Genomic DNA, 25,984 nt, shown 5'->3' with positions numbered 1-25,984 from the left:
GCAATAGCCTTCCTGTTCTTCTTGGAGGATAAGAGGGGAAAGAGAGGCTCTTCCGCAGACTGCCCAGGCCCCCTGAGCTCAGTGCTGTAAAAGCACAGAGACTCAAAGAGTGAGAGAGAGGGTCTTATACACAATTCACATTTCAACCAGGTTGACTTAAGACTTAACTCATGGATTGAAAATCATAGCATAACGTGAACTCCATTGTGAATTGAAGAGGACTGATTATGTTAAAAGCAACTCTTCATGTGATTTTTTTGCCCTTTTAAAGGATGAGTTTTTTGCTAAAGGGTGCCGTCCAAAAATAGTGGTAGCCAAATGGTGCCTTCATGCTGTGTCTCTGATCTCTGATTCTTTATGAAGAGGGATGGTGAGAGTGAAAGCGAGTGAGAAAGGGAGGAAGGATGGCTGGATTTTCAAAAGAACACTTCAGATTGTAGCTACTTATTGGGGAGGTAGGGGGGTGATTGAAATTGTAGCCCCAGTAGCATGCTTGCCTCCCTGCCTGTTCCTGCTGCTGCCGCGGCGACTGCTGCAGAGCTACATGAAGTGATTGCTAACCTCCAATCACTGTGGTGCATGCTGGGACAAGCAGGCCTGCTCTCTCTTTTCTTCTTTCCTCCAGCCTACATGCACTCTCTTTTTCTACTTCTTTCTCTCTTGGCTTTGCCTCCCTAGATAAGTCCCTGACCTAATCTCATCATAATAACAATAGCAAATAATAATCATAATAATTACAGGGGAGATGTGTATATGGGGCTTTAGTCTGCTGAAATATTCTGCATTGTTAAAATGCCCAAATGCTTGACAATGTCAGGAGAACAGAACACAAAAGCTTTGTGTTCTTAGCTTGTCGTTAGTCTCCCTAATTTCCCCCTCATGTTGTCAAGCAGTGCAGTGCACCTGAACTGAGTGACAACAGCCATGAAAGGTATAGTTAGTGTTTTGAAAACCCCCACATTCCTCCTTCATTTTATGTGAAGGAATTGTTTTCTCACACTTCACTGTTCCGCTGCCATGAGGCTGTTTGAAGTGTCTTTAATCTTATCTGGACCTGACCTGTTTCACACCTGCCTGGTTGCTTGTGTCACCCTGACTCCTAGATCTGCAAGGAACGCACTGATACTGCACACAAGGCTTTGATTTCCTTTTTCCTTTTCTTGTACAATTAACATAGTTTTGTGCTTGCAATATGCCATTTAATTGTTCTTTTGATATGATAAAGATAGTATTCCTGAATCTCTGATTGTACTTTACCATAAAATGCTTAGCAAACAAAACAAAAAGGCCAAAAAGAAAGGAGTACCGCCGTGCATCGCAACCTCTAGGCTGGGCTTACCCTATTTAACGGGGTCCAGCCTGGGGAAATAAAGAACCGCTAGCACAGCGGTGACCAGACTGGACTGACCCTATTTAGCAGGGTCTAGCGTGGTAGAACAGGGCGCGTAAGGCCAAAAACAAAACAAAAACTTAATATGTGAAAAAGGTGTGCCTGTCCAGGTGAAAATGATGGGACAGGCAAAAAGAAAAATAACACCTTGCGAAAAATACTCCCCTTCCGGAAGTAGCCCTGCTTGTGTCTTCGGGGGAGTGTCCAGTGTGCCTTTATAGGACCTGCACTGCTGTGGCTCATCTTCTAGGAGCCGGGACAGCTGTGACTACAGAGGGGAGGTGTCGCCCTTCCTGCAGGGCTCCGCCTCCACACTGGACACGCCCCCGCGTGATGCCACAACTGTATTAAACTGATGGAAATGTACCAAAATCAGGAGTGTGTAGCAGGATGAAGGACTTCCCTGAAGAGAACAAAACTGAGGGCTCTGCACTACACAACAGGACAGTGTGGTTCTGGACAACAGGGTTATATTGTGACCTTTTTGCCATTCATGAGCCCTAATCAGCAATCTGTAGCATTTCAGCAGCCTTCACTGGTAATTCTGATTCACTAAATGCTTAAAATAAACCGTTTTAGTCAATTGGTTATTTTTACCAATTCAGTGCTGGCCTTGCACCATCCTAATACTTTTTGATGGATCTAATGATGTCACAATTATATAAAACAGGGAGAATCAGGTGGCAGAACATCCAATCAGTTCTGTTGTAACTTTTTGGCAAAATTAGATCTTTGCCTTAGTAGTTGATAATTATATTTCTAATAACATAAGAACACTAAAGGTCATTATAAAAGATAGTAATTTGGCCCATCTGTCTCATTTGTTGGCTTGTACAGTACCTATTTAATCAGAGAATCTAATCAAGCTGTTTTCCTAAAAAAAGGCAGGGTATCAGTTTTAACAACATGGCCAGATTACTTCTTTTAGACTCCATCAACTCATTAAAAAATGCAGCGTGTTCTCCAGTTGAAATGTGTTTCTCCATAGTTTGTACTTGTGTCCTCTGGTTTGTGTTTCACTGTTTCTAAATAATATTATTCTGTTATGATAATTTAATCTAAATGAGATTCTAAATACTATGATTTAATTTTGTAGTGTTTGAGGATTCTGAATATTCCCCTAATAGCCTTCTCTGTTAAATGATAATGAATTCTGTAAGGATAGACGTGACTGTACTGAAGGCCCCTGTGGAAAAGAAATATTAGTATAAGTAAATATTTCCCTATTCAAGATCCTACAGAACTCCCTAGATTAAATCATTAAGTCCTGCAACAACTTCCTGATGCACAAGACAGGTGATACCCCAGTGAGCAGCTCTAATTTGATTACACTGAACCCACTAATCCTACCGATCCAGTGTTTTTCTCTTGCAAGTCCTACGGTCCACAGGGTCTTCTGGATTTTGATTTTACTGAATGTCTTAATTCAGTAATTGGCCAATTTATTTACTTAATTGGAACAATTTATCTCTTTTCCTATTTTCAAAGCACATGATGATTAAAAGACCATTAAGAAACACAGCCCTCCAGGCCCTTGAGGGTTAATCTGTAGGCCAGCATCCCTCTAGTTTTTTGTCTCTTGGAATCAGCTACCCCTGGGTAAGAATCAACTTCTCTTTCCCTCTGTGGCCCTGCTCTCTGACTCCCCGCCCTTCACTCATAATCTCTGCACTCTCTTTCCCCCTCATTTTTCTTTATCTTTGCTCTGCCATCGCCCATTCCAACCCCCAACTCACTCACACACACACACCTTTTTTTCTGCAGAGTAAAGCGCTTGACTGATTAAAGTTTCTGTTTCGCAGTGAAAGAATAAAAAAATAAACGAGTCTGGCCCCTCCGGCACAGCCGTTTATATGGTAATAAGTTCCTGTCTAATTTACATTTAATTTCTATCAAAAATTGATTTCCCTCTGAAAGGGAAGCAAGAACAAAATAGGAAAAAGGGAAAGAAAAGAAAGTCTGACCTCAAAATACAGCTAATCAAGGTCCCAGTGACCAGGCTGGCAGATTACCTGCTCTTTAGTGTTTTCAGGCACAACAGGAGTAGTCCAAACTGCAAATTAGACAAGCTGGCTATGAATGCAGTGGTTTTTTGTGAGTTGTTACAATCTATTTCTGTTCTATTAATTGGAATAATTTGTTATGTTTATTTTATTTATTTAAAAGGTCCTCTTAGCATTTAAATGCTTTACTTTTCATTCCAGGAATCATAGGTTTGAGTCTCACGTACTGTATAAAGAGAGGATAATGCTTTTATCAGACAGTTTGGCTTTAGCAACTATTCCCAAAAGTCAAGGAGTCTCCTTTCTTTGGTGCTCCCCTGATCTCTCAGCTGTTGAGAGCTAATTGTTTGCTATTTTGGACTCATTTAACATTCTTTTCCAGATCTCAGGCCAGCATGGAGACCTAGTCCTGCATGTTTTACATGCAAAATCCTTTGCGTGCAGCATGTTTTTTAAATTGTCGTCTGCGTAACACTGCCAGCAAATGGAAAAAAAAAATCTATATTTGATTAAGAAGATAATTAGTTCAGTGAATTAATTAAGACTGCAGGTGGAATGAAAGGCAGAACAACCCGCTACCCTAGAGAGTAGGAGCCAAGCTGTGATGTGTGGAATCTGCGATAGTGACATTTACAAAGTACTCTGAGTGTCCTGTGCCTGTAGACTGCATGATCCCCTTGGTCTGTGACTCTGTAAGAGAGCTCAAATAGTTTCACTAGCACTAAGGATACGTCCTGGGGAGCACTCTGACACAGTGGAACAGTAGATGCTGTTCACAGATTGATGTCTTCCACTCTGCCCACCCTCCAGCACTGTGTTCGATGTGATTCAATGGCTGTCTGGCCATTGTACACATTCAGTCCTCTTTCTGTTATCCATTAAAAGTCATTCAGAGTTAATTTCATCACCAAGACAAATAGTGAAGTGTGGCCATGCGCAGGAAGGGATCACAACACGCATTTGGTAATGCTTTTCCTTCCCTATTGGATAGACCCCTTCTTTAGCTCCAGGCTACAAGGGTCACAGCTCAGCAGGCTTTGAGGGCCTCTTTAAATCTTTAAGTTTGGCAAAAGTGAGCTAGCAGTTGCATTGCCTAATTAAACGTTTAGGTGAAAATAAAAGCAAGAGAGCCCTGTAGCTCTTTACTCACCATCAACTTTTCAACTCTGCATTCTTGAAGCACTACACCAAAGGTGATTACTAAAATATAAATTGAACAAGAAAGGTTCTTATTGCATGGCCAGGCGTGGCGGTTCAGGAAATAATGACAATGTTTGCTTCTCTAGTCTGTTGGAGCTCTCATTCTGGCTTTTCCATGTAGCCCAGGACCCCTGTTGTCTCTGTCAGGTTTTTGAAGACAATTGCCTAAAATCATCGCGAATGAATAGCTCTAAGACAGTGTAATACATGAGGCAGAGAGGTGGGAGGGAGATCTTGGTGGTCCAGGTGACAGGCTGCAGTCACATGGCTGCAGGAAAGTGTTAGTGTTCAGGCTAGCAGGGGAGTACCAGTTACTCAAGTCTTGAGACTGGAGGAATAAGAAGCTGTTGTCCCCAAGCCCTTATGAGACTCTTCTCCTAATCAGCTTTCCCTACCCTCTCCCGGCCCACTAGTGATAGGCAGTTTCGATCAGCTCTCTAAAAGCAGGGAGTGTACCAGATTCAGCTCCATTAGCCTTTACTCTTTGATTCCATATCAGCCGAGGAAAAAGCTCTGTTTGAGGGGGGAAAAATGAAATAAAAAATATAGAGATAATTGAAAATCCAATCTGAAGCAATTCAGTTGCACTCTGAATCTGAATGCTGTTCTTTACTATTCTATTCTGACTTATCTACACTGACGCTGTGTGTGTGCTGACGGGCTCTACTCCCGGGGGAATCTGAGATGCAGGTTCACATTTTTAACATTTCCTCAAGGACATCTAATGAGATCACTGCAACAAAAGGTATTTTCTTGCCTTTTTTTTAAAGAACTGTATTCATTCAATTTAATGTCTAAAGATCTACAGTATATTTCAAACAGTTCACCCTTGCAGCAACATTGATCATTGCATCTAGATGTATGTGTAAATTAAAAGACTTTCAGTTTTTTACTCATTTGTTTACTCCTTTGAATTTTTGATTCCCATTTTTTAACGCATTTCTGGTATGCCAGTCAGAGCTTTTAGTTCAGAGCTCAGATTATAAGAAATCTTTTACACTGTTTTTACACACTTTCCCAATAAACTTAAGAGAAATAAATGCTTCATTTTTTTCCAAGCCTGTATTGTATCTTTATACATTTGATTTTTTTTACAGAATTTTATTCTGTTTACTTTTTGGGAATAGGGAGCACAGAAAGCTCTGAGACCCCCCCCCCCTTGGAAAGGCTCTATAGAAAGGCTCCAGTAGCTTCAGTGGCAAAGTAGAGACAGAATCTCCCTACAGCACCCTCTCTGAACCAGCACTGAGAGCTCACCATGAGTCAATGGCTGTCTGCCCAGCACTCATGCTTATGGCTTTATATTTATCCTCTAACAGCCATTTGGAAGCTAATAGCAGCAGCACGAACAGGAGAATGTTAATCTACATAGTCAAAGGCAATCAGGCCACCATTGTCACTCCCAGCTTGACTGTTGGAGCTGTTGCTGAGAGTCTAGCTAATGTGCAGAAGATGGTAGCATTTATTTATATTGTGCTCCTTTGTCTTTTTTCTCTACCTATTTGATTGCACTTTTTAAAATAGCAGAGTAAAGGCGAGTATGTTTGGTACCTATTTAAAGATTTTTAAAAATGTGTTTAAATATATATGTGTTGCTAGAGCCTAATGGGATTGTTCCCTTCATGTTTAGCCCCATGGTGAGCACTTTCTGTGCTGGACATTTATTCCTAGCTCTATAAGAATTTATTAAGTTTCAGCTCATTAATGTTCTCAGAGTGCTGTCCATGGTTCTGAACACACATTACCCAGGGCTCTCACTAAGTGGCCAACTTTGCTGCCTTGTGACTTTGTGTGAGGAGTGCCTAAAACAGCATAGAAAGAAAAGGAGAAGGGTTATGATTTCTAAAATTTGCAAATCTATATCTATTGCTCTTCTGCCTTTCACTGCACAGGCACAGAGCATTATTAACTTTGCCCACCTGCTGTCTGTACAGTACATAAATGCTTGGCTTCTCTCTGTAGAGGTTTTCAAATCAAATCAAAGTGTATTTATCAAATGCACAACAATACAGCGTGCAGCAGTAGTTGCTGGCCATGAAATGTCTTTTCTGCGAGCTCACAAAAATCACAAGAATCACAGAAATCACAAAAATCACAAAAACACAAAAATCACAAAATTGAGGTTATGAAAATAAGAGTTTTATAGAGTTTATAATAACAATGAGGTTTGAGCCTTCTATTTGTCACAGTTTGGGAAGGGAAGTATAGTCAGTTGTAAGTGTATGTTTTTTCTCATCTCACTGTGGATACTGGGATCTTTTTTGCACATCAGACTGTGACATCACACAGCATTACTTGTGGTTATGTACAAAAGCTAAAGGACTCATAAGAAAAAGTGTTGGTATCAGTTGCTAAGTGTCATCCCTGATTCAGAGAACTTCACAGCATGGATTTTATTAGCTGGTGTGGATGCTGCACCTTACTGTTAATTAAATAGACTGGCATTACAGTCAAGATGACTTTTTTGCCCATTAAAATCAAGGGCCTTTCCTACAAGTAGCTGGATTTCATACACCCCAATGAGCTCACAGTAAATTGGTCAGTGTCTCAAGAATACTCCCTGCTTTTTTCTTTTAAAGGCAAACTTAAAAAGTAATACTTCTTGGCTACACTTGAAGGAATGAAAAAAGAAAAAAACTAAATGTGCTGTTTCAAAATCAGCTATGTACATTAGTAACCCAAAACTGGAGGTACCATTTTAAACCAAGAGAAAATAAAGTACAGATGGGGAAAGCCTGCATGCCAAATAGGTCTAAATAATTTGGAGGTATTGCAGACGACAGTAAGACCAGGGGGGTCCCAGGCTCCTGTTTCTGTTACTCAGTCAGCCCCTCTTAGCAGAGAGGAGTGGAGTAACAAGCAGGCAGTACAGATAAGCCCACAGGGGCTGTCTCCGGGCAGCTCATCGCAGTTCTCTTTGAATCGACTAATCTCCACCCAGGGACCTCCTCTCCTAATGAAGTCTGACTCTGTTCGGCAGGACAGTGACTCCCCAGCAATCAGCAGTTCAAAGAAGCAAGCAAATGAATGTCGGGATGTAAGATAGAGGCCCAGATTTTTGAAAAAAACATATAAGAGGGTAGGAATGTAATAAAAATGGAGCGGCGGCAGTTGAAAGAACACATTGAGTCCCCATGTGCCTTGATTTTCAACGGGTATTAAAAGTGTTAACCACTACAAAAAGTCTATTACCTTAGGAAAGAGTAATGGTGTGTGAAGCCCAATGGAAAATCATTTTAGTACTACAGAGCTCATCGCACTTGCAGCCAAAGTTTGGGAGCTGCAGGGAATCTTTAGAGAGCAGTGTAGGGCAGCGTCTGAGGTAGCAGGTGAAGCTGGCAAGCAACCGAGAGCACAGCACTCTCTTCCCTGTGGACCTGGGAGAGACTCTTTTCCAAAAGAGATGGAAAATAAAGACCTGCAGGTCAAACTGTTGTGCAAAGCGAGTCTTTCATCCCTGTCTCAAGATGTTGATATCACAGCCAGGCTTATTTGTAATCTGAATACACGCATTTAGCTGCAATGACTGAGAGGCCTATTAAGAGACATTTTAATGCTGTTCCTGGTTCCCTGTAGATTTATGTACTTAGTCATTTAGTTTGTTTTAACAGGGTAACACATTGAGATATATCACCACATTAACAAGCTGTTCTCAGCAACTGCAGCAACAAGAAACTATTTTTTTTAAAAGTACAATGGTAAATTTAAAAAAGTCCTACTGCATGAGATTTAAAAAGCTCATCAGAACAGTTCAGAAAAGCTTTGAGGTCTGGAGTTCTGTGTGGAGAAGATCAGAAAAGGATCAAGAGTCTATCTAAAATGTATGTCACACCCTAATGCTGCAACTTTAAAAAATATTCCTACATCTTTTTGAATACCAAAGACAAATGAACAACTTTATCACCGTATATTGCATTCTTTCAGAAAAGAAAAAACCTTTAAACTTTACAAAACATCAGTGGGGTGTTGAAAGGTGTGTATGTGTGTGTGATATTAACAGAATTTCAGCATTATGAAAGCCACATAAAGGAATCAGTATGAAGATTCTTCAAGTGTTCTAGGTGTTCTGCTTGATAGTAATGATGACCTATCTACAAATGACAAAAACTGAGTATCCCTTTCTGTATGCAGTACATTATTAGTTTCAGGCACCCAGCTAGAGGGATAGAGACCAGATATAAAGGGCTCCTTCAAAATTGTAGTACAGTCAACAAATACTGTATAACATATTCAGTACCGGTGGCCACAGACATGTTACTGTACGTGATCCTCAAAAAATGTAAAAAGACAATGATTAGGTGCACGGAATATGTGACATTCTATTCACAACTGTGTTGCCTAAAATGCTACTGTATTTAATCAAAGGGGAGTTATAAAAGATAAACATGGAAAACAAATGATCCTATTATCAGGGGCCAAATTAATACAGAGTGCAGTGTTAATGGAGGAGGCACGGTTCTGTGAGATAGGCTTCTGCAATGGCTGCACGGTGTTGCTATAGTGGATGGCAGCCCTGTATCAGAGCTGGCACCGGAGCAGAGAACCTGCTAATGAGGAGCTGGGGACTGAGCTACAGTGATATCGCTGGAAGGCACACAGTGCCAATATGAAAGGGCAGACAGAATGAGAGGAGCTTCAAAAGCACCTCTTTACAAAAAAGTACACAACGGTCTCAACAAATACAGCATAATCTCAACAGGTACAGCATGCTCAAGCCAAGTAAAGCACGCTCTCAACATATACAGCACGACTTAATCAAGTACAACAGCACACTCCACATAAGTTCAGTATACATTCATCAAGTACAGCATACTCACAAGTTCAGTACACTCTCCAGAGTGCTATGTGCCCTTCGTCTCCCCGGATGTAAAGAGCCATGAAGCCTTTGGACAGACTTTTCAACCAAAACACTCAGTACATTACAGTATATTCCTGGGCCTTCTGAGCAGAAAAGAGACCTCCCATGACCTGTGATCCCCACATTTTCCAAACTCCTGTGTTCTCTGTTTTCTGCCAGGCTGTGCATACAATTCCAAGTCTCGTTTTCTCATTCACGTTGAAGGACACAGACCAAATGGAGGAGGGCAACAATCCCACCCGTTTCCTCAAATTCCTCTCTACTCTCTCATTCTTCCCTCCACTCCAATCTTCCCCCTCAGTAATGGCAAAGAGACAGGCCAGTCTTCCATTCCGCCTCCCTCTGCCTGCCCATAGACGAAGGGAAACATAACAAATAACAAAATAAAGCATTTGGGTTAGATGTGTGAATGTGGGTCTCCAGGCCACACCGAGGATGGGGGATTGGGAGAAAGTCACTTTTAATTTTATTTTGTGTGTGTGTTTTTTTGCAGTATATTACAGAAGAGCAGTACAGAGCCAAACTCTTCATTCTCCTATAGCCAACATTTTAGAGATAGACCTCCCTAGCCTAGGATTACATCACTTTTCCTCATAAGGACACCCATAGTTACCTTTCATCATCTCCTTTTCATTGATGTGCTGGTGCAGAGCAAATGGTCTGAACCACTACAAGGGAAACGCAGACAGTGTGTATTTAATGCTGAATGAGAAAATAAAGCTGCAGTAGCCCTGCCAGCTGTCAGGATACTCTGCACTTGCTCCTCAACCACATAGAGTAGGGTCTTCTTGTCACTTGTCTGTTCTCTGTGCTGTAATCAGATTGCCCTAGGTGAATCAGACTGAGGGCCAGGTGTCCGACTATATTAAATCACTGACCCAACAAAAGGCTAGTCAGTCTGTAATATATTAAAAAGACAGACCATCCCATGACCTTTTGGTTAGTGCTCCCCTGGGTAGAAAGAGAAGATAGTTCTTTTAGCTTCCACACCTGAGCTCTATTCTGCTTGTGCAGTCCACATGTCCCAGTGAGGGTCTGAAGTACAGAGGTCAAATAATTTGCTTACTACATGGTCACTGTAACTTAAGATACCCCTTCAGGACAAAAGGCTCAATTGTTTCGAGCCTTTAAAGATTTGTTAAACATATTACCTAACAGGACCACCACCTGGCTTCCTGTGCTCCACACAAGACAAACTAAAACATGGACTTCTACAATACACTACACATTACTGACATTCCCAAGCTCACAAATTCACAGGGTAAGGCTTCTACATTTTAAACACTTGGGATGGGGTTACATATCACAGCAACATGCAGACACTGGAGATCTTAAGATCCAGGTTCTAATTCAGATTCTCAGCAGCTAGTTCAATTATGACTGAATCTCAGGAATCTGGCGGATCTTTCTAAAATGCAACTGTGGAATCTCTTTATTCCCCTGACGAAATTGGGCATCAGACATCCTTTCTGTTTAAAACTGTCCCTTGATAGACTCCAGTTTAAAATACTGCACTAGATGCTTTAAATGCTCACAGAATGAACATGACAAATAATATTGCTGTCAGATCTGGTCTTCAATTCCTGTGCAGAAATTTAATAATGATGATGGAAGATCTGTGCTGGTCTCATAGTGGTAGGAAGACACTTTGTACTTTAGATATACATTACAGACATGCTTGCTGGGACAGACTCTGGTTCCCCTGAATTGAAAGAAGTGGTTAGAAAATGGATGGATGGACATTCAAGACATATGGCACATACTGTATGCTCAGCAATTTGACATACAGTAAATGATGTGCAATTTCTCATTATTCCAAACATGTTTTTGAACTGGAATGTGTTACTTAAAACTTCAAAACCACTGCGGCTCTGACAGACATGAGCTGTTAAGAATAGATTATGAATAAATTAGATTAAAGGATAATTAGTGTACAATATTTCAGAAAATGGCATGTGAGTTTCTATTGTACCTTTCCATACGTGCTTCTCACCCTTCATTTCATGTAGCACTATCTTGCTGTAAATTCCTGGGGACTACTCTACTCCATATCTCTTATAGAGTATGCAAGACACAGGGTGTTAGTATACACAGCGATTAGTGGATCAATTGTTTATCACACTCCAAATTCTCTAAAAATGCAAACCATGGCAGCTGATAAACACATTTTTCAGAGTGTGTTTTACTGCAGTGAAGTTCAGGTGGGGTCAGAGGGAGGTTTTGTTTCTTTTTGAAAATCCATTCAAATCCTGTGCTGGGAATTTGAAATCACTGTGCAACTGTGTGATGCATATTAGAAATTGATTGACTTGATAGGATTTGCATTTAGCAAATTAAGAAGCAATTAAAATAATAAGGTTATGAATTTGCACAGGATAGGATGGGATGTATAGAAAGGAGGAACGGGAGAGTGAACCCACGATGTGAAGGAAGAGAGATTAAGCAGTCTTTTCCTGTGCATCTCATTTTGTTCCTTCATTTCTGTTTTCATTCTGTTCAGACACCATCAACCTGACACACAATGTCAAAGCTCATCTCTGTAACCTCCTGTCACTGTCACCTTTCTGCTATCTCTCTCTCCTGTTCTCTCACATCATGTCTGTTCGACCTATTTATTTTGGAAACATCATCCTACATTTCCTTTATGAGTCTGACAGGACTCCGGCCAAGTGCAGAGAGCCGCAAAGCCTTCTCTCTCCTTGTGCAGTTTGGTTTTACTAATCAATCCATTTTTATAGCAGCTTCTCATAGCAAGTTATATAGGTGTATGCAAAGCATAATTTTGTGGTCTAATCTTGAATTGAACCCACAGCCACACAGTTTTCTTTCACATGACTCACACAGATCAAGTGTGCATAAGACCCACTACACCTAAAGAGCATTTGCTTAGCACAGGTTGTTTGAGTATCCTTGAAAGACCTGGGAAGTGGTATCACCTCAATGGGATGATTTGACATTATGGACATGTTACGCTCTTCACTCTTCACCTATAATTTCCAAATAACAATAGAGCCTTATAGGCATCAGAGTCATTGGCTTAATTCATAACATCAGTGTAGCCTATACTATACAGTCATTTGCCAAAGGTTTTCACAGGAATACCTCCTTGCACCCAGTCAGTGTAACTCAAATGAGAGCCAAACCTACTCCAAGGTAAAGTCCTGGTCTCATTTTACAATTATGAAAACCTCTTCCATATGCATAGATGTCTTTGTATAAATGTAGCAGGTCTCCTAGTATGAGATGAGACTGTTATAATGGTAGCACTCCCCAGGATTTTCAAGAATGTGTAAGTCTTCCTCAAAGGGAAGCTGGGTCTTTAATGGTGTGGATTTGTCCACTGCTTATGCTGGCTGCACCAGTCAGGCAAATTGAGGGGCATGCAAGACAACATAACAAATCCAGGGTGCAACCACAAATTATTATCCTGCATTCCACCTAAGCTCTCACATAATTAATTGGTCTAATTAAGTGAAAAAAAATGCTTTTTTCAAGGTCTGAGAAACATTTTGTGCCTGAGGTTCTTTAAATCAAGTGTATTAGTCACAATTAGAGATTAATTAGGTAAGGTAGTTGGATCAATCATGATGGGCCAACTCTGTGGCGGATGGCATACAACAAAAGATAGAATCCCTCAAGACTCCCCCCGAAATTAGAGTTTAACACCCTTGCCATCATACAATAAAATAGTGATCATGTGTAGCGCAGCTACAGTAGTTTGGGCACCCTCATCGCCGTCCCTGCACATAGCAGTGACCTCAGCCGCCTGGGCTGAGGGAGGTCTCCTTTAGCTCACTCGGCTGGTTCCCTGTTGCATTACACTGGAGACCCGGGTTCACGCCCACGTGTTGTGGAACGAATCAGCAGGGTGGAGCGCCGAGGGTATGAGCCCGCGCGGAACCGCAACGGTCACACATGCAAAATGATTATACAAATTTGCTCTAAATCAGACAACTAGCAGTAGTAAAAATGTGTATTTTTATTTTCAGAACACACCTGTGGCCACACCCATCTTCATTGTGAACGCCACAGACCCAGACCAGGGCACAGGTGGCAGCGTGCTCTTCTCCTTCCAGCCTGCCTCACCCTTCTTTGCCATCGACGGGGCACGTGGCGTCGTCACAGTCACACGACCACTTGACTATGAGACAACACAAGCTTACCAGCTCACCGTTAATGCTACTGTGAGTAATGCCCAGACAGTAAGGGGTGAATGTGCAAACTTACAAGTTATGGACAAAAAATGGAAAACCAGTGCAACGTCACTTCACAAGGCATTGGGCCACCACATGCAGCCAATACGATTTGTAAGCTTTGTGGCAGAAAGCCTACCAGCATCTGGGAATATGCAGCAGGGATGTGGCATCATATTTCTATGAGAAAGTCAATCACCTCATGCCAGGTGGATGGAGGAGGAAAGTATTGTCTCAGATGTTCTTCCAAAATAACCCATTAATTATTGATAGGGTTCAGATATGATGACTTAGAATGCCATGACATATGGATTACTTTAGTATCATGTTCAAAACCGTAGGGTGACCTCACATGCTTTGTGGATGGGTACATTAATATCATGGAAGACACCCCTCCTGGCAAGAAAGAAATGATGCAAACATTGGGTAAAAAATATCATTCAGTAGTATAAGTAGCTTTGACTTTGCCTCCTAAGAGAATGAGTGCACCCAACAACATTATGGAATGACCAGAACTCTTTACTGTTTGAAAGATTGAAAGTTGTTTTGTTTAGAGACTCCTGCATGTTTGTCTTCTCTATTTCAGGACCAGGACAAAACACGGCCACTCTCCTCCCTTGCCAACCTGGCCATTACTATCACAGATGTGCAGGACATGGACCCCGTCTTCATCAACCTCCCCTACAGCACCAACATCTACGAGAACACTCCTCCTGTGAGTGGTCCTGTCATTCCCTCCAGTGCACCCCACTCTCACGCTGTCTCACACCTGATCCCGCTCTGCCTTGTGCTCAACCTGTTTCTTACCCATTGATCTATAAAAAAGCCTCCCTTTCTCACATACTGAGATTTGACAATCTTACACTGTCTTAGTTTATAACACAGCTCAACATAGAGATGCATCTCACTGTCACACACCTGCATGTAAAAAATTGTCTTCACTGCTGCCTCAGCCTCTGCTTCAAATCTTACTCTAGCCCTTACTGAAACCTATATTTCAATTCCAGTGCAAACTGTAATCTTAAACCAATTCTTAATGGAACCCTTATTTTGAACCTAAACCTCAAACCTAGTTTAAACCTAACAAGACTAACAGCAACCCCAGCCATAGCCAAAGACCTAACCCTTTTCTTAACCTTTCCTGCAACTTTATGGCTAACCATAATCATAATCCTAAATCTAACCTTAATCATAACCCTTAATCCAAACCCAACCAAAACTGCAACCCTAACTTTACCTGTAACCCTAACACTATGTGTAACCCCAAATGTAATCACTAACCCCCAATTTAAATAACCTCAGCCTTTGTGTCAACTTTATCCCATATCCTAGCTTCAAATCTAATCTAAATCCTAACTGTAACCCCAATTCTTGCACAGCCTACATGTGTTATAATGCATCTACAGTAGGTTAATTTCCTAAAGTACATTTTCCAGCCAATCTGGTGACTCTGTATGAGGAAGGCTTTGAAGTTTGTGCCACATGAACCAAAATAGCAGGTTACCTGTGATATGCACAGTGAGTTTGAGAAAGTGTTTGAGGCCCTTTGCCTTCATGGGCCCAGGATAAATCAGCTGTAAATTGGTAGTAATTAGAGGAGGCAGTCCGTCCCTCCGGCAGAGTGCCGTGACGGTGTTAGAGAAACACAATTACTGGACAGTGATTTATACCACTCCGCTGCAGGCTGCCATGAGAACTGCACCGCTCACAAAGGTCACCGGGGCTGGGATTTATCACTAATGCCTTTCATATCCAAGTGCAAATTTACTCATAGTGTCAATTCTCCACACCAGGGTGATAGTATATGTTGTGGGGGGGATGCACATGATGAAAATCATTCACTGTTCTCTTCAGATATTAAGAATGCTTTGTCCGAAGCTGAGTATTTATGTTTTTTAGATGTACAGTATATGTGCAGTACCGTCTAAAGTATGACTCGCAGCATTTCTGTTTTTACAGACCGATCTTATTTTTGTTTGTATCAAAATTAAAATTTCAAGGCAATATGAAATGTGCCTGAATGGAATAAATCTGATCTGTTTTGAACACCTAGTCGTACAATATCATGGTGGCTGCAGAAGCAAAGTGCTCTTTGCTACCGCGAATTCCTGTACTCACTCAACACTGCTGTTTCTGTGAATGAAAGCCCTAACATTTCCAAACACATTTTCTCCCTCCTGCTTTCCATTCTCTTTTTTAGGGTTCTTTGTGTAATCTGTATCCTTTTGCAGTTTTAATAGTCACTATGATACTCAATACATACTCAACCTGAAGTCCGTGTCACTTCATGTAGACCACAAATAAGAGAAAACTATTAGACTGATTCTGTTCTTTCTGATCTATTTCTCTTGTTGTCCTGAAGGTAGAACCTTCTAGGTATGAAATCCCCTTGAATCTCTGCTGGAAAGGAACAATTTAGAGTAGCCACTTAAACCTAGTCTGTGTGTCTTTGAGACGTGCAAGCTCATGTGAACATGGGAAGAATGTGAAAACTCTCTCTGAACAGATACCCATCTGTGTACCCAGATGGGTACACAGGCCCAATGAACCTGGGCCTGTGAAACTAATGTTGATCACTGTGCCACTCTGACAGATATACAGTACACACTTATTATACTATAATTAATAATAATAATTGCTTACACTTATATAAGCGCTTTTCTGGACACTCCACTCAGAGCGCTTTACAGGTAATAGGGACTCCCCTCCACCACCACCAATGTGCAGCCCCACCTGGATGATGCGACGGCAGCCATAGTGCGCCAGAACGCTCACCACACACCAGCTATCAGTGGGGAAGAGAACAGAATTATGAAGTCAATTCATAGATGGGGATTATTAGGAGGCCATGGTTGGTAAAGGCCAATGGGAAACTTGGTAAGGATGTCGGGGTTACACCCCTACTCTTTTCGAGAAACACCCTGGGATTTTTAATGACCACAGAGAGTCAGGACCTCGGTTTTACGTCTCATCTGAAGGACAGCTCCTGTTTACAGTCTACTGTCCCCGTCACTATACTTGGGCATTAGGACCCACATGGACTCCAGGGTGAACACCCCCTGCTGGCCCCACTAACACCTCTTCCACTTCTTCCTCTACAGTAATCAGGACCAAATAAACCAGAAGGCCCTATTCCAATACTGTTCTATTTATTGTTTTAAAGAAAAAAAATTGGATTGTGTTTAATAAATGTCATTAACATAGTCCCTGACAGATAGTTTCCTCTAGATGACAAAGTTTTCCATTTTCTGAATGTTTTGAACATAAGTACAAATTGTTATAAGATTCTTTCACCACAAAAAAGTGAAGAAAAAGAAGGAAAAGGAGAAAGCTATTATCTCTTACTATTCATTCAATATTATATGTTTAAAAAAACTCTCATTTGTTCCACAGCTTAATTAACTGCAAATAGATTAAATACAACCTGACCTGCTTCAGTACCTCGAGCTTCTGCTATTTGATTTCAATGCCCACCTTTCATGCTCACAGTCTCTTGTGTGTCTCCTTTCTCTTTTCTGCTCTTTCACTTAATCATTACATTTGCTACACCGTGGGCTCAAGCTGCAGCACAGACTGAACTGGGAATTCTCTCCCTGCACTTGCTTTATTGCTCTTCCCCTGTCCCTGTGGTTCTATCAGTAACTCAGAATTTATTGAAAAAAAGCATTGGTTTCACCCTTGTGTGAAATGTCAAGTACAACATTTGCATGCATATTGATGAGGCGTGAAGACAACAGTGGTGAGTGTTTTTGCTGCTCTGATATCCATCAACTGTCTGAGGAAGGTCGAGAAAACACACTCTAATGAATGAGGCTCGTTCTCCCAGATCTTCAGCAGGAAACGTCCTGAGCCAACCAATCAATGACTCTGTGCTTACCTGTTTTGTGTTTGTGAGTGAGATTGTACACACCCAGGTGATACCACATTCACACAGCCGACACAGCACACATAGGAAATACAGCAATGCAGATTACCTGTGCACTGCAAGGCAGACAATATTGCAATGTTGACAGCCAATAAAGTATACAGCCAATACAGCACACAGAACATAGAACTCATTGAATGCAAATACAGCATGAGTACAAACATCTAACATAACACACAGCTATTACAGCAACATGCATAGCCAATAAAGCACACTGAATACCAGCACACATACAACCAGGCCCACATACTGGCAGCGAATACAGAATGCAGACAGTCAATACAAGATATATCCAACCAATACTGCATGCAGGAGATGCAGCACATTGACAAACAACATACATTCACTCAACACAAGCTAGCCAATACAGACAGCTAATGCAACAGACTTCTCAGCCTGTGGTAAGAAGCTTTATTTCCACACTTTGACTTCCACTTTCAACACTTTCCTGCTCTACTTGACTTTTGCCATGATTGTCCAGCATAAACCATGGTCTAGGACACCCCAAAGAGAGACCTTAGCGTCTCTCCCCAAGCTGGGAAGCAGAGCCAGGAAGATTCTGCTCAATGTGTGACTATTTCTTAATGTCCTTCTGTGAACTGGAGAGTGGGAGTCTTGATATTGTTAACTTATTTTATCCAGGTTTATGTTAAATGTATTTACATGCTCATGTATAAATACAACCTAAACATAATAAAGTACACCACAGACTAGAATAAGCGCTGTACTCTCCACACAGACACAGACAACTGAAGCAGGCAGTAGGTCTGTACTATGCTGATAAAGTTCTCTTGAAGACTTTGTCTATTGACTTGTGAGAATTTGAGATAAGACCTGAAAAATGACTTGTTTTAATTTGCAAACGACTGGATGGAGAGTGAGGGAAGGGGGAAGGTGTAGTGACCAGTCCAGTCTTGCTACAGAGTAGTGTCCTTGCTCTACTACGTTCTATGAATTTAAAAGAATCGGATCTCACCGCACAGACATGTACAGAGTATGGGGGATGGGAAGACTGTGTGTCTTTGGGGCTGTTGACATTTACAAGCAAAAGGAAATCAAACATACCGCATTGTCACAGGTCATTTTTTAAATTGCTTGTCTCCTGAACCTTGCTGCAGCTGTGATCCCCTGAGAGATGACAGATGCTAGATTTTCCATAAATAAAAATTAAATTGTCAATTTAATCACTTTTTTTTTTACAAAAAGACAAGAGAGAAATCTTGCAATGTGGGTTGAGGATAGAAGCTTACAATGTCATTACTATGCCAGGTGATTGAGTATAGCACTTCACATAGAGATGAAGACATTTGACCAAATTATTTCAAAATATTTTGCAAGGCATTTAGCTTACAGTGGATTTTAAAAGGCCTGTAATTGATTCTTCTATAATTGGTCAGTGACATGAGCTGTTTGGCAGAAACAAGCGTAAATACACTTCAGACACAGTTTATGGATTAAATTGATCTTGCCAGTTTCATGTGGTACGTTAGACGAGTTTTAAATAGTGAAACTCTGTTTGAAGCGGTGGGAGAGCAGCTCTCTGTGGTAATGTAAAAGTGTTATGAAATCATGGGAATTTCTGTAAGAGTTTTCAAGGCTTTGTTACATAAGACTTCTACAACAAAAACTAGTCAGACGTCTTTGAAATTTGAAGCCAAAAAAAATTATGCAGAGTTTGCTGAAAAGGTTAGCTGTTAAGTTAGAAAATACACGACTTTGCTTGACATACATGTACCTCAGAAACGTAGTGGGGTAAAAAGGTGTAAACTATGTGTCAAATGTGATTTTTCTTAATGTGAAGAACTGGCAACATTAGCACATTTACTTAAAATGGAACTTGCTCATCAGTAAATCATTCAGTTTAATAAATGTGCTTTAGGAGAATCAGTCCCACTCTGTCTGAGCACTGTGTCTCTTTCCAGGGCAGCCTGGTGCGTATGATCACTGCCATAGACCAGGACCGTGGGCGTCCCAGGGGCATTGGCTATACTGTCGTCTCAGGTGAGTTGCCCCTGTCACTGCCTGCTTCCTTCGAGTGGTCAATGCCTTTTATTTTATATACAGTAACCAACCTTTCGTCGTGAAACCTTCACATTAAAACCTTTTTTAAGGAGTTGCAGCAGTGCTTACAGCTAGACTGATATTGTCAGTAAAATGCTTTTGGAATGTAGTTCTCAGGAGAGTCCACTTCCATATTTAGGAGTCAATATCAAAAGGCCGACTGTGACAAGGCCCTGTATTGGTTCGGCTCACAAGAGCCGTGTGTTGTGCTGCACAAGTCTGGCTACTTCTGAATATATGAGTAACAAACTGTTGACTGAAAGTGTAGAGGACTTTTAGTTCAATCTCTGCTATCCTTTTCCCTTCCAAAACCTTTCACCCCTACTACCCTTCAACAACTGCATGTCCCTTAACCAGCATTCCCTTAGAAATGCATTGTGCTCCAAATGAAACTGTTGAATTTCAAAGTGGAAATACAGTCACGGTTTATGTTTGTAAATTCGTAACCAGAGAGCTTCCATTGGACATTTAAGAGCACATTAGTCCAAGTGCACATTGCAGTGCTCTCTAAGGATTTCGTACAGCAGGGTGGATGGCCAATGTTGTGTATTACTGAGAAGAGACACAGGTTAGGATTTTGTGTGCCAGTGAAACAGCTATCAGCCAGACCAGCAGGGTTCCTAGGTCTATTAGAAGAAGAAGGATCAGTGAGTGCAGTTATATTTAAATCACTGCCTCTGGACTGTGTTCCTTCAGCACAGCTTTTTGCTCTTGTGGTCATTATTAAGGAGCACCTTGCTTTGATATTCCCAACTCATAGGGTTACACAGTGAAGGAGTGGATTGCTCTCAGTAATCCACTCGACTGCAGGGGCTGCCCTGTGTTTAGTCTTTGATACCTGATCTCACTGCAGTTTAAATTAAACATTTCTGTCCTTCCTCCCTGTGGAAGTGCAAGGCTTCCACACTCACAGCCAAGATAATCCTGATCAAGACGAAGGTGTAAATTAATGTTTCAGCTGGCACTCTCTGCTTTACAGTGAATAACACTAATACAGAGAGTGGTGGGCTTTAACTATTTGACAGCCAGGCTGTTCCAAAGCCAGCATGTACTGTACTGTCATATTCCTGATCACTGTCAATTTATGTCATTAAGGAACCTGATTCTTGTCCTTCTGTGTGCGTCTCCTCAACTATTTTTAAATAAACTCATCAGCTTGATTCTGCTTGCTTAAAAAACAAAACCACTCATGCTGAAAGGTGTGCAGTACCACTGATACAGTAGAACCATCACACTGGGTTGCTGATGGGTTACAGCTTACAGTTTCTGTAATCCCTGGCAATAGTAACAGGTCCGTGAATGACAGGAGTGCTGGTTGTACTCGCATGTCACAGAAAGCGTCTGAAATACAGTCTCAGCTATATTGCTATTATGAAAAAGTAGCACACAATTTTTTTCATGACCTGAATTCTTAAGTTTAGCTTTTATTCTAATAATTTGGGTTTGGAAAAGAACATGTGTAAAGCAAGTAGAAGAGGAAGAAGCACTGCTTTTACCTATGGGTAGTAGAGTATTAAAACAACTATTGTGTTTCCTTTTTGTTTTCTGAATTAGAATCCCAGATATTGAAAAAATCTATTGAAAGTGTGAGGTTGATAGAAGATACATCTTTGTTAGAGGTCAAAGAGGATAAAACTATATTTTGTAAATGGATGAGTAGTGCTACATTTTATTCTGCTATTATTGTGCCATTCCATGAAATTGGCCATTCCAACAGCATGTTGACAGCAGCATTACCTGGTAGCCTGATCTTGTCAGGTCTTTTAAATGAAACATGGCTAGGTCTGGTCATTGCTGGGATAGGAGACCTCAAAGGAAAACCTGCTTGCTACTGTAAGTGATGCTGCTGAACCAGTAAGTGGAATTCGTCCCTCTGGACCAGAATATCCAAACCCTGTACTGTAGGAGGTCCTGTCCTTTAGATGAGACATTAAACCAAAACCTTATCTAATGGATCCTGAAACATCCAATAGCACAGTTCATGCAAGTAGAGATGTTAACCACAGTGTTTCTGGCTACATTCTACTCCTTGCCTTTACTATCTGGCCTTCCTTAAGTTCCTCCTTAATTCATTTGGTCAAGTAACTTACTGCTCCTCCTAATCAGCTGTGTAGTGAGGCTGCTGGTGCATAATGACTGCCCCCATCAACAGTGGATGAAGTGGGTTCCATCCTGTACTTTATATAATTCTGTATGACAAACATTATATAAATACAATGAGGTATAATATTATTGTTCTTTGCTTAGTCGTCTTTAGACATCTATGTCTAAGTCTATGGTGCCATAAAATCAATCTAAAACAATTCATCAATGAATTATACATAGCAATACTTCTTTTAACTTTCTTTTCTTCAAAGATGTTTTAAAAACAATTCATTTGAAAATGCAAATCACAGGATTTTTTTACTAATAGCTGTTGTTGTTGGTGAGAATGCCGAATGGAAATTTTCACATGGAAAAAATAGCGCGATAAAAATAAAATGATTCTGCTGGTGTTATTAACTATCACGCTGTCAAAGAGTTTAAAATGCATGTTGTTCCGCAGAGCTGCTTCCAGTCTCTAAATTGACCTTCCAGTGACCTCCCAGTCAAGTTTCAACCATGCAATAGAAAGTACGCATCCCACAATTCAGTAGCAGCATATGAACAGCTGCCAAAATAATTGCACACCATTACAGAGTTCAAATACAGGCAGCCATAGCTAGATGCAATTCCCATTCACTTGTCTCCTCTCCATCCAGGTGTTGGACATCAGCTTTTAAGATAATTTTCATGATATTTCAGAGGTCTCTAAAAGCACATCTGAAAGCTTATTTATTAACTAAGGCTTTTGGGTAGGCTTTAGACTGTGTAACTCCTTGGGGAAGTTTCTATAAATGTCATTTTAGAAATCTATATAGTATTATGCTGTATTGTGTAAGTCAGAGGGGTGAATTGCACAATCTGCTGTGTACATACCTCAAGTACAGGATATTTCATTCTTATCACTGCATTATTAATGAACTAAACTACAATTATGACTGGAATATAGTATAGTCTGATGCCTTTTCTTATGTTATATACCTTTTCCCTACTTTTATGCACAGTGCATAAAAGTACATACTGTACAGCTTCTTTGTTTTCAATAAATTGAAAAGAAATTGCAAAAAAATGCAAATGAAATGGTAGGTTTAGGTGTTAGCCTACCTGCTAATGGAAATGGTGTGATCGGTTATTCTTGGTGTTTCTTTAGCAATTTTGTGCCTGCTTTCTGGAGGGATTTTCTTCATCAGTTCTTGAATTAACGCAACATTAACTTACATTTCTTATACAAATGACCTGAGAGAACTGCTTCTTAATGGTTAATGGGGGGATTTGTAGCTTGCTGTCATGCTAATGACAACATGTTGCCCAAAGTGAAAACATTTCTATTGCATTCATATTTAAGAAGCAGATACAGTATAGTACTGTATATTTGGTTATCAAGGATTTTATTGGATTTTGAGGATCATATAATCAAAAAAGGAAACGTGGTTCTGGCCACCTGTAATATCACAACCATTCATTCTCTCCATGCTGAATGACTGCTCAATGGAGACTCTCAGTTGGGGCCTACTGTGCTCTAGGATGGGAGCTGGTGCTTTGTTTGCTTCTCTGGTGCAACAGAGCACGGATTAGCAAGGATATAAACTATGGAGTACAATGACATACCATCTGTATGAGAGGATTTTAGATGATGACATAAAGCAGAAGGATCACTTGTCTTCTATCTCCTGGAGGGTTAACGAGCACAGCCAGACTTATAGTGTGTCCTTCACTTTGTCTTTGGCCTAGTATTTGAATTCTTGATGCCACGGACTATTACCTTGGAGTTAACAGTCTTTGTTAGACAATTTTAATGCTCAGTAATATTCCAGACCCACTTTTCAAAGTATACATCATGGTTTTTAAAGATTTTGCTCCAGAGTAAAATTTATTCTCGATCTGTGGAACATTGAATATGCATATTTAATTAAATAAAAAGGAGGTTTAAGGGAATTCTTTTACAGTTAACTGTAGTTTTGGAATTCTCTGTTATGTTTTATTTAGAAACAGTAAAAGTGGAACTCATTTTTCACCAGGACATAGAAGTAGTTTTTCAGGCAGCCGAAGAGAAGATTGCCCTGGAATGAGGGACCAGTAGCATCCTCGCTCAGTGTCTTATGGAGCGGGTCACTGCAGGGAAAGCTGGGACAGATGGCGGCTCTGGCTGTCCTCACACTGCTGGAAGCTGCAGGCTGTCTGTGCACTGTGTGGCATTTAGCTTTTCTACAAGAAAATGTGGTTTTAGTTCCCAGGCTTCTGTGTTCGTTTAGGCCTGGGGCTGAGGTGCTTTTTCAGATCTTGCTAATCCACTCTTGCCTGCCAGCCATGGATTCCAATTCACAACTGTGTCACTGTGCCATCTTAGCTCCGGCTGCAGCTGCCTTCACATCCCAGAGTTACTGAGCATCAGCTCCTCAGTGCTGTGTTTCAGGAGATAGTCCAGCATCCGTGACTTGCAATGTGTAGTCCCCTAGTCCCTGCCACTGGGAAGCATCCCCATAAGATAATGCCGCCGCCACCATGCTTCAGGGTAGGGATGGTGTTACACAGGTGATGAGGTGTCTTCAGGACTCAGGCCAAAGAGCTCAATTTTGGTTTCATCAAACTAGAGAATCCTTTGCTGGATGGTCTCAGGGCCTGCCACATATCTTTTTGCAAACTCCAGGTATGCTTTTACATATCATCCATCTAGTCACTCTCTCACAGCGGCTATATCTGTGCAGTAATGCAGACATGAGTGTCCTCAGAAAGGTTCTCCGCTCTCAGCCATGGAACTCTGCAGTTCTGTCAGGGAGACCATTGGGTTCTGGGTCCCTTCTCTGACCAATGTTCTCCTTGCCCAGTTGCTTAGTTTGGGGGAGCGACCTGCCTTTAGAAGATTCTGGCTGGTTCCATATTCTTTCCATTTTCTAATGATGGACCTGACTGTGTTCATGGCAACAGCCTTGATATGTTTTTATACCCCTCGCCAAATCTATGCCTCCTCACAGTTCTATCACTGTGTTATATGGACGGCTTTTTGGTCTTCATGGCAGAGTTCCTGCTGTAACATGCACTTTTAAATGAGGGACCTTATACAGTATACTGTACACAGGTGTATTTTCTCTGAATCATGTCAACCAATTAAACTGACCACAGGTGCACTCCAGTCAGGTTTTAAAGACATCTCACTGGAAAAAAATGACATGTACCTTGGCTCAATTTGAAGTGCCATAGCAAAGGGGATCAAAAGTTATCAGATCAAGACAGTTCACATGTTTTTAATTACATGTAAAAAATCCTGAACGTTTGTTCTATCTTGACATTACAGAGTAATTTAAATAGTTGATTAATGACAAAAATCTCATTAAAATATTTCTATTTGAGTTTGGAACATAAGAAATTGTGAAAAAATCCAGAGCACTGGATTGGTGGGGTTGGTGAATACCTTCTGAAGGTACTGTAAATAGAATTACAGGAGTGCCATATACTGTACAGTAGATTACAACTGTTGACGCAAAAGTATAACATATAAAGTAAATTGATTTTTTAAAATATTGTTCTCAGAAAGGCTAAAAGGTTTGTCATTGTCATTCTCTCTTTGTTGGTACAAAAACAATTTTAAGACTGCAGAATGGGCAATAATAACATCAATTTAGTTACATGTTTGATCAGTGTTAAAACAGACAAAAGATCATTGCACCACTAAGACTAAAATACAAAGATAGCAGAAGGCCACAAGATCAGTCCTAAATATGGTAGGCAGTAAAGCTGAAAGACACGAGTTCAATCTCAAAGTTACGGCCGACATGACAGTGAGCTCCATTGCTCTGCCTGAGTCTACCCTGCCAGGCCGGAGAAACCGCTGCTGGATCAGGGCTCCAGTGATCGCCCTGGAGTGGCACAGCAGCCCCACTGCAGGACAGCCATGCTCCACTTCCCACACCCCTCTGAGGCAGTGGTTTCTGCTCCTCTGAATGCACCCACCTGCAGGCGGTGTGCACCCCAAAATAATACTCACATCCTGCCCAGAATAACTTCCTGATAAGAGGACAAACTCAGTGATGCTAATAAGAATCTGGATGACATGACTGACAGTCTACTGAAAGGCTATTATTTTAATCAGTGATCAGGTCATGGCACACTATATCTATTGCGGTAAAGCAGATGAGATTTCCACATCACAGAAATTCACAGAAATTAATCCCTTCCGTCTTCAAGCTTTTAGTGTTTTACAAACAAAGGGTAGTGCATCTCCATTTTCTTCTGTCTCAGAAACTGCCCAAATATATACATTATATCTATATATAG

The 25,984-nt window shown here is 41.0% G+C and overlaps 1 protein-coding gene across 1 annotated transcript in view; it reads left to right on the top strand.

The window, feature by feature from the left end:
- Nucleotides 1–25,984, top strand: part of cdh23 (cadherin related 23) — a 194,283-nt gene that overhangs the window by 51,249 nt on the left and 117,050 nt on the right. The window contains exons 6-8 of the mRNA XM_088916036.1: nt 13,441–13,635; nt 14,231–14,359; nt 19,492–19,570. Of these exons, the coding sequence (XP_088772162.1) occupies nt 13,441–13,635; nt 14,231–14,359; nt 19,492–19,570 (403 nt within the window). The remainder of the gene's footprint in view (nt 1–13,440; nt 13,636–14,230; nt 14,360–19,491; nt 19,571–25,984) is intronic.

Source organism: Atractosteus spatula, chromosome 5 (genome assembly GCF_055471065.1).
Source record: "Atractosteus spatula isolate fAtrSpa1 chromosome 5, fAtrSpa1.hap1, whole genome shotgun sequence".
NCBI lineage: Eukaryota > Metazoa > Chordata > Actinopteri > Semionotiformes > Lepisosteidae > Atractosteus > Atractosteus spatula.
This window is presented reverse-complemented; position numbering and strand designations above follow the sequence as displayed.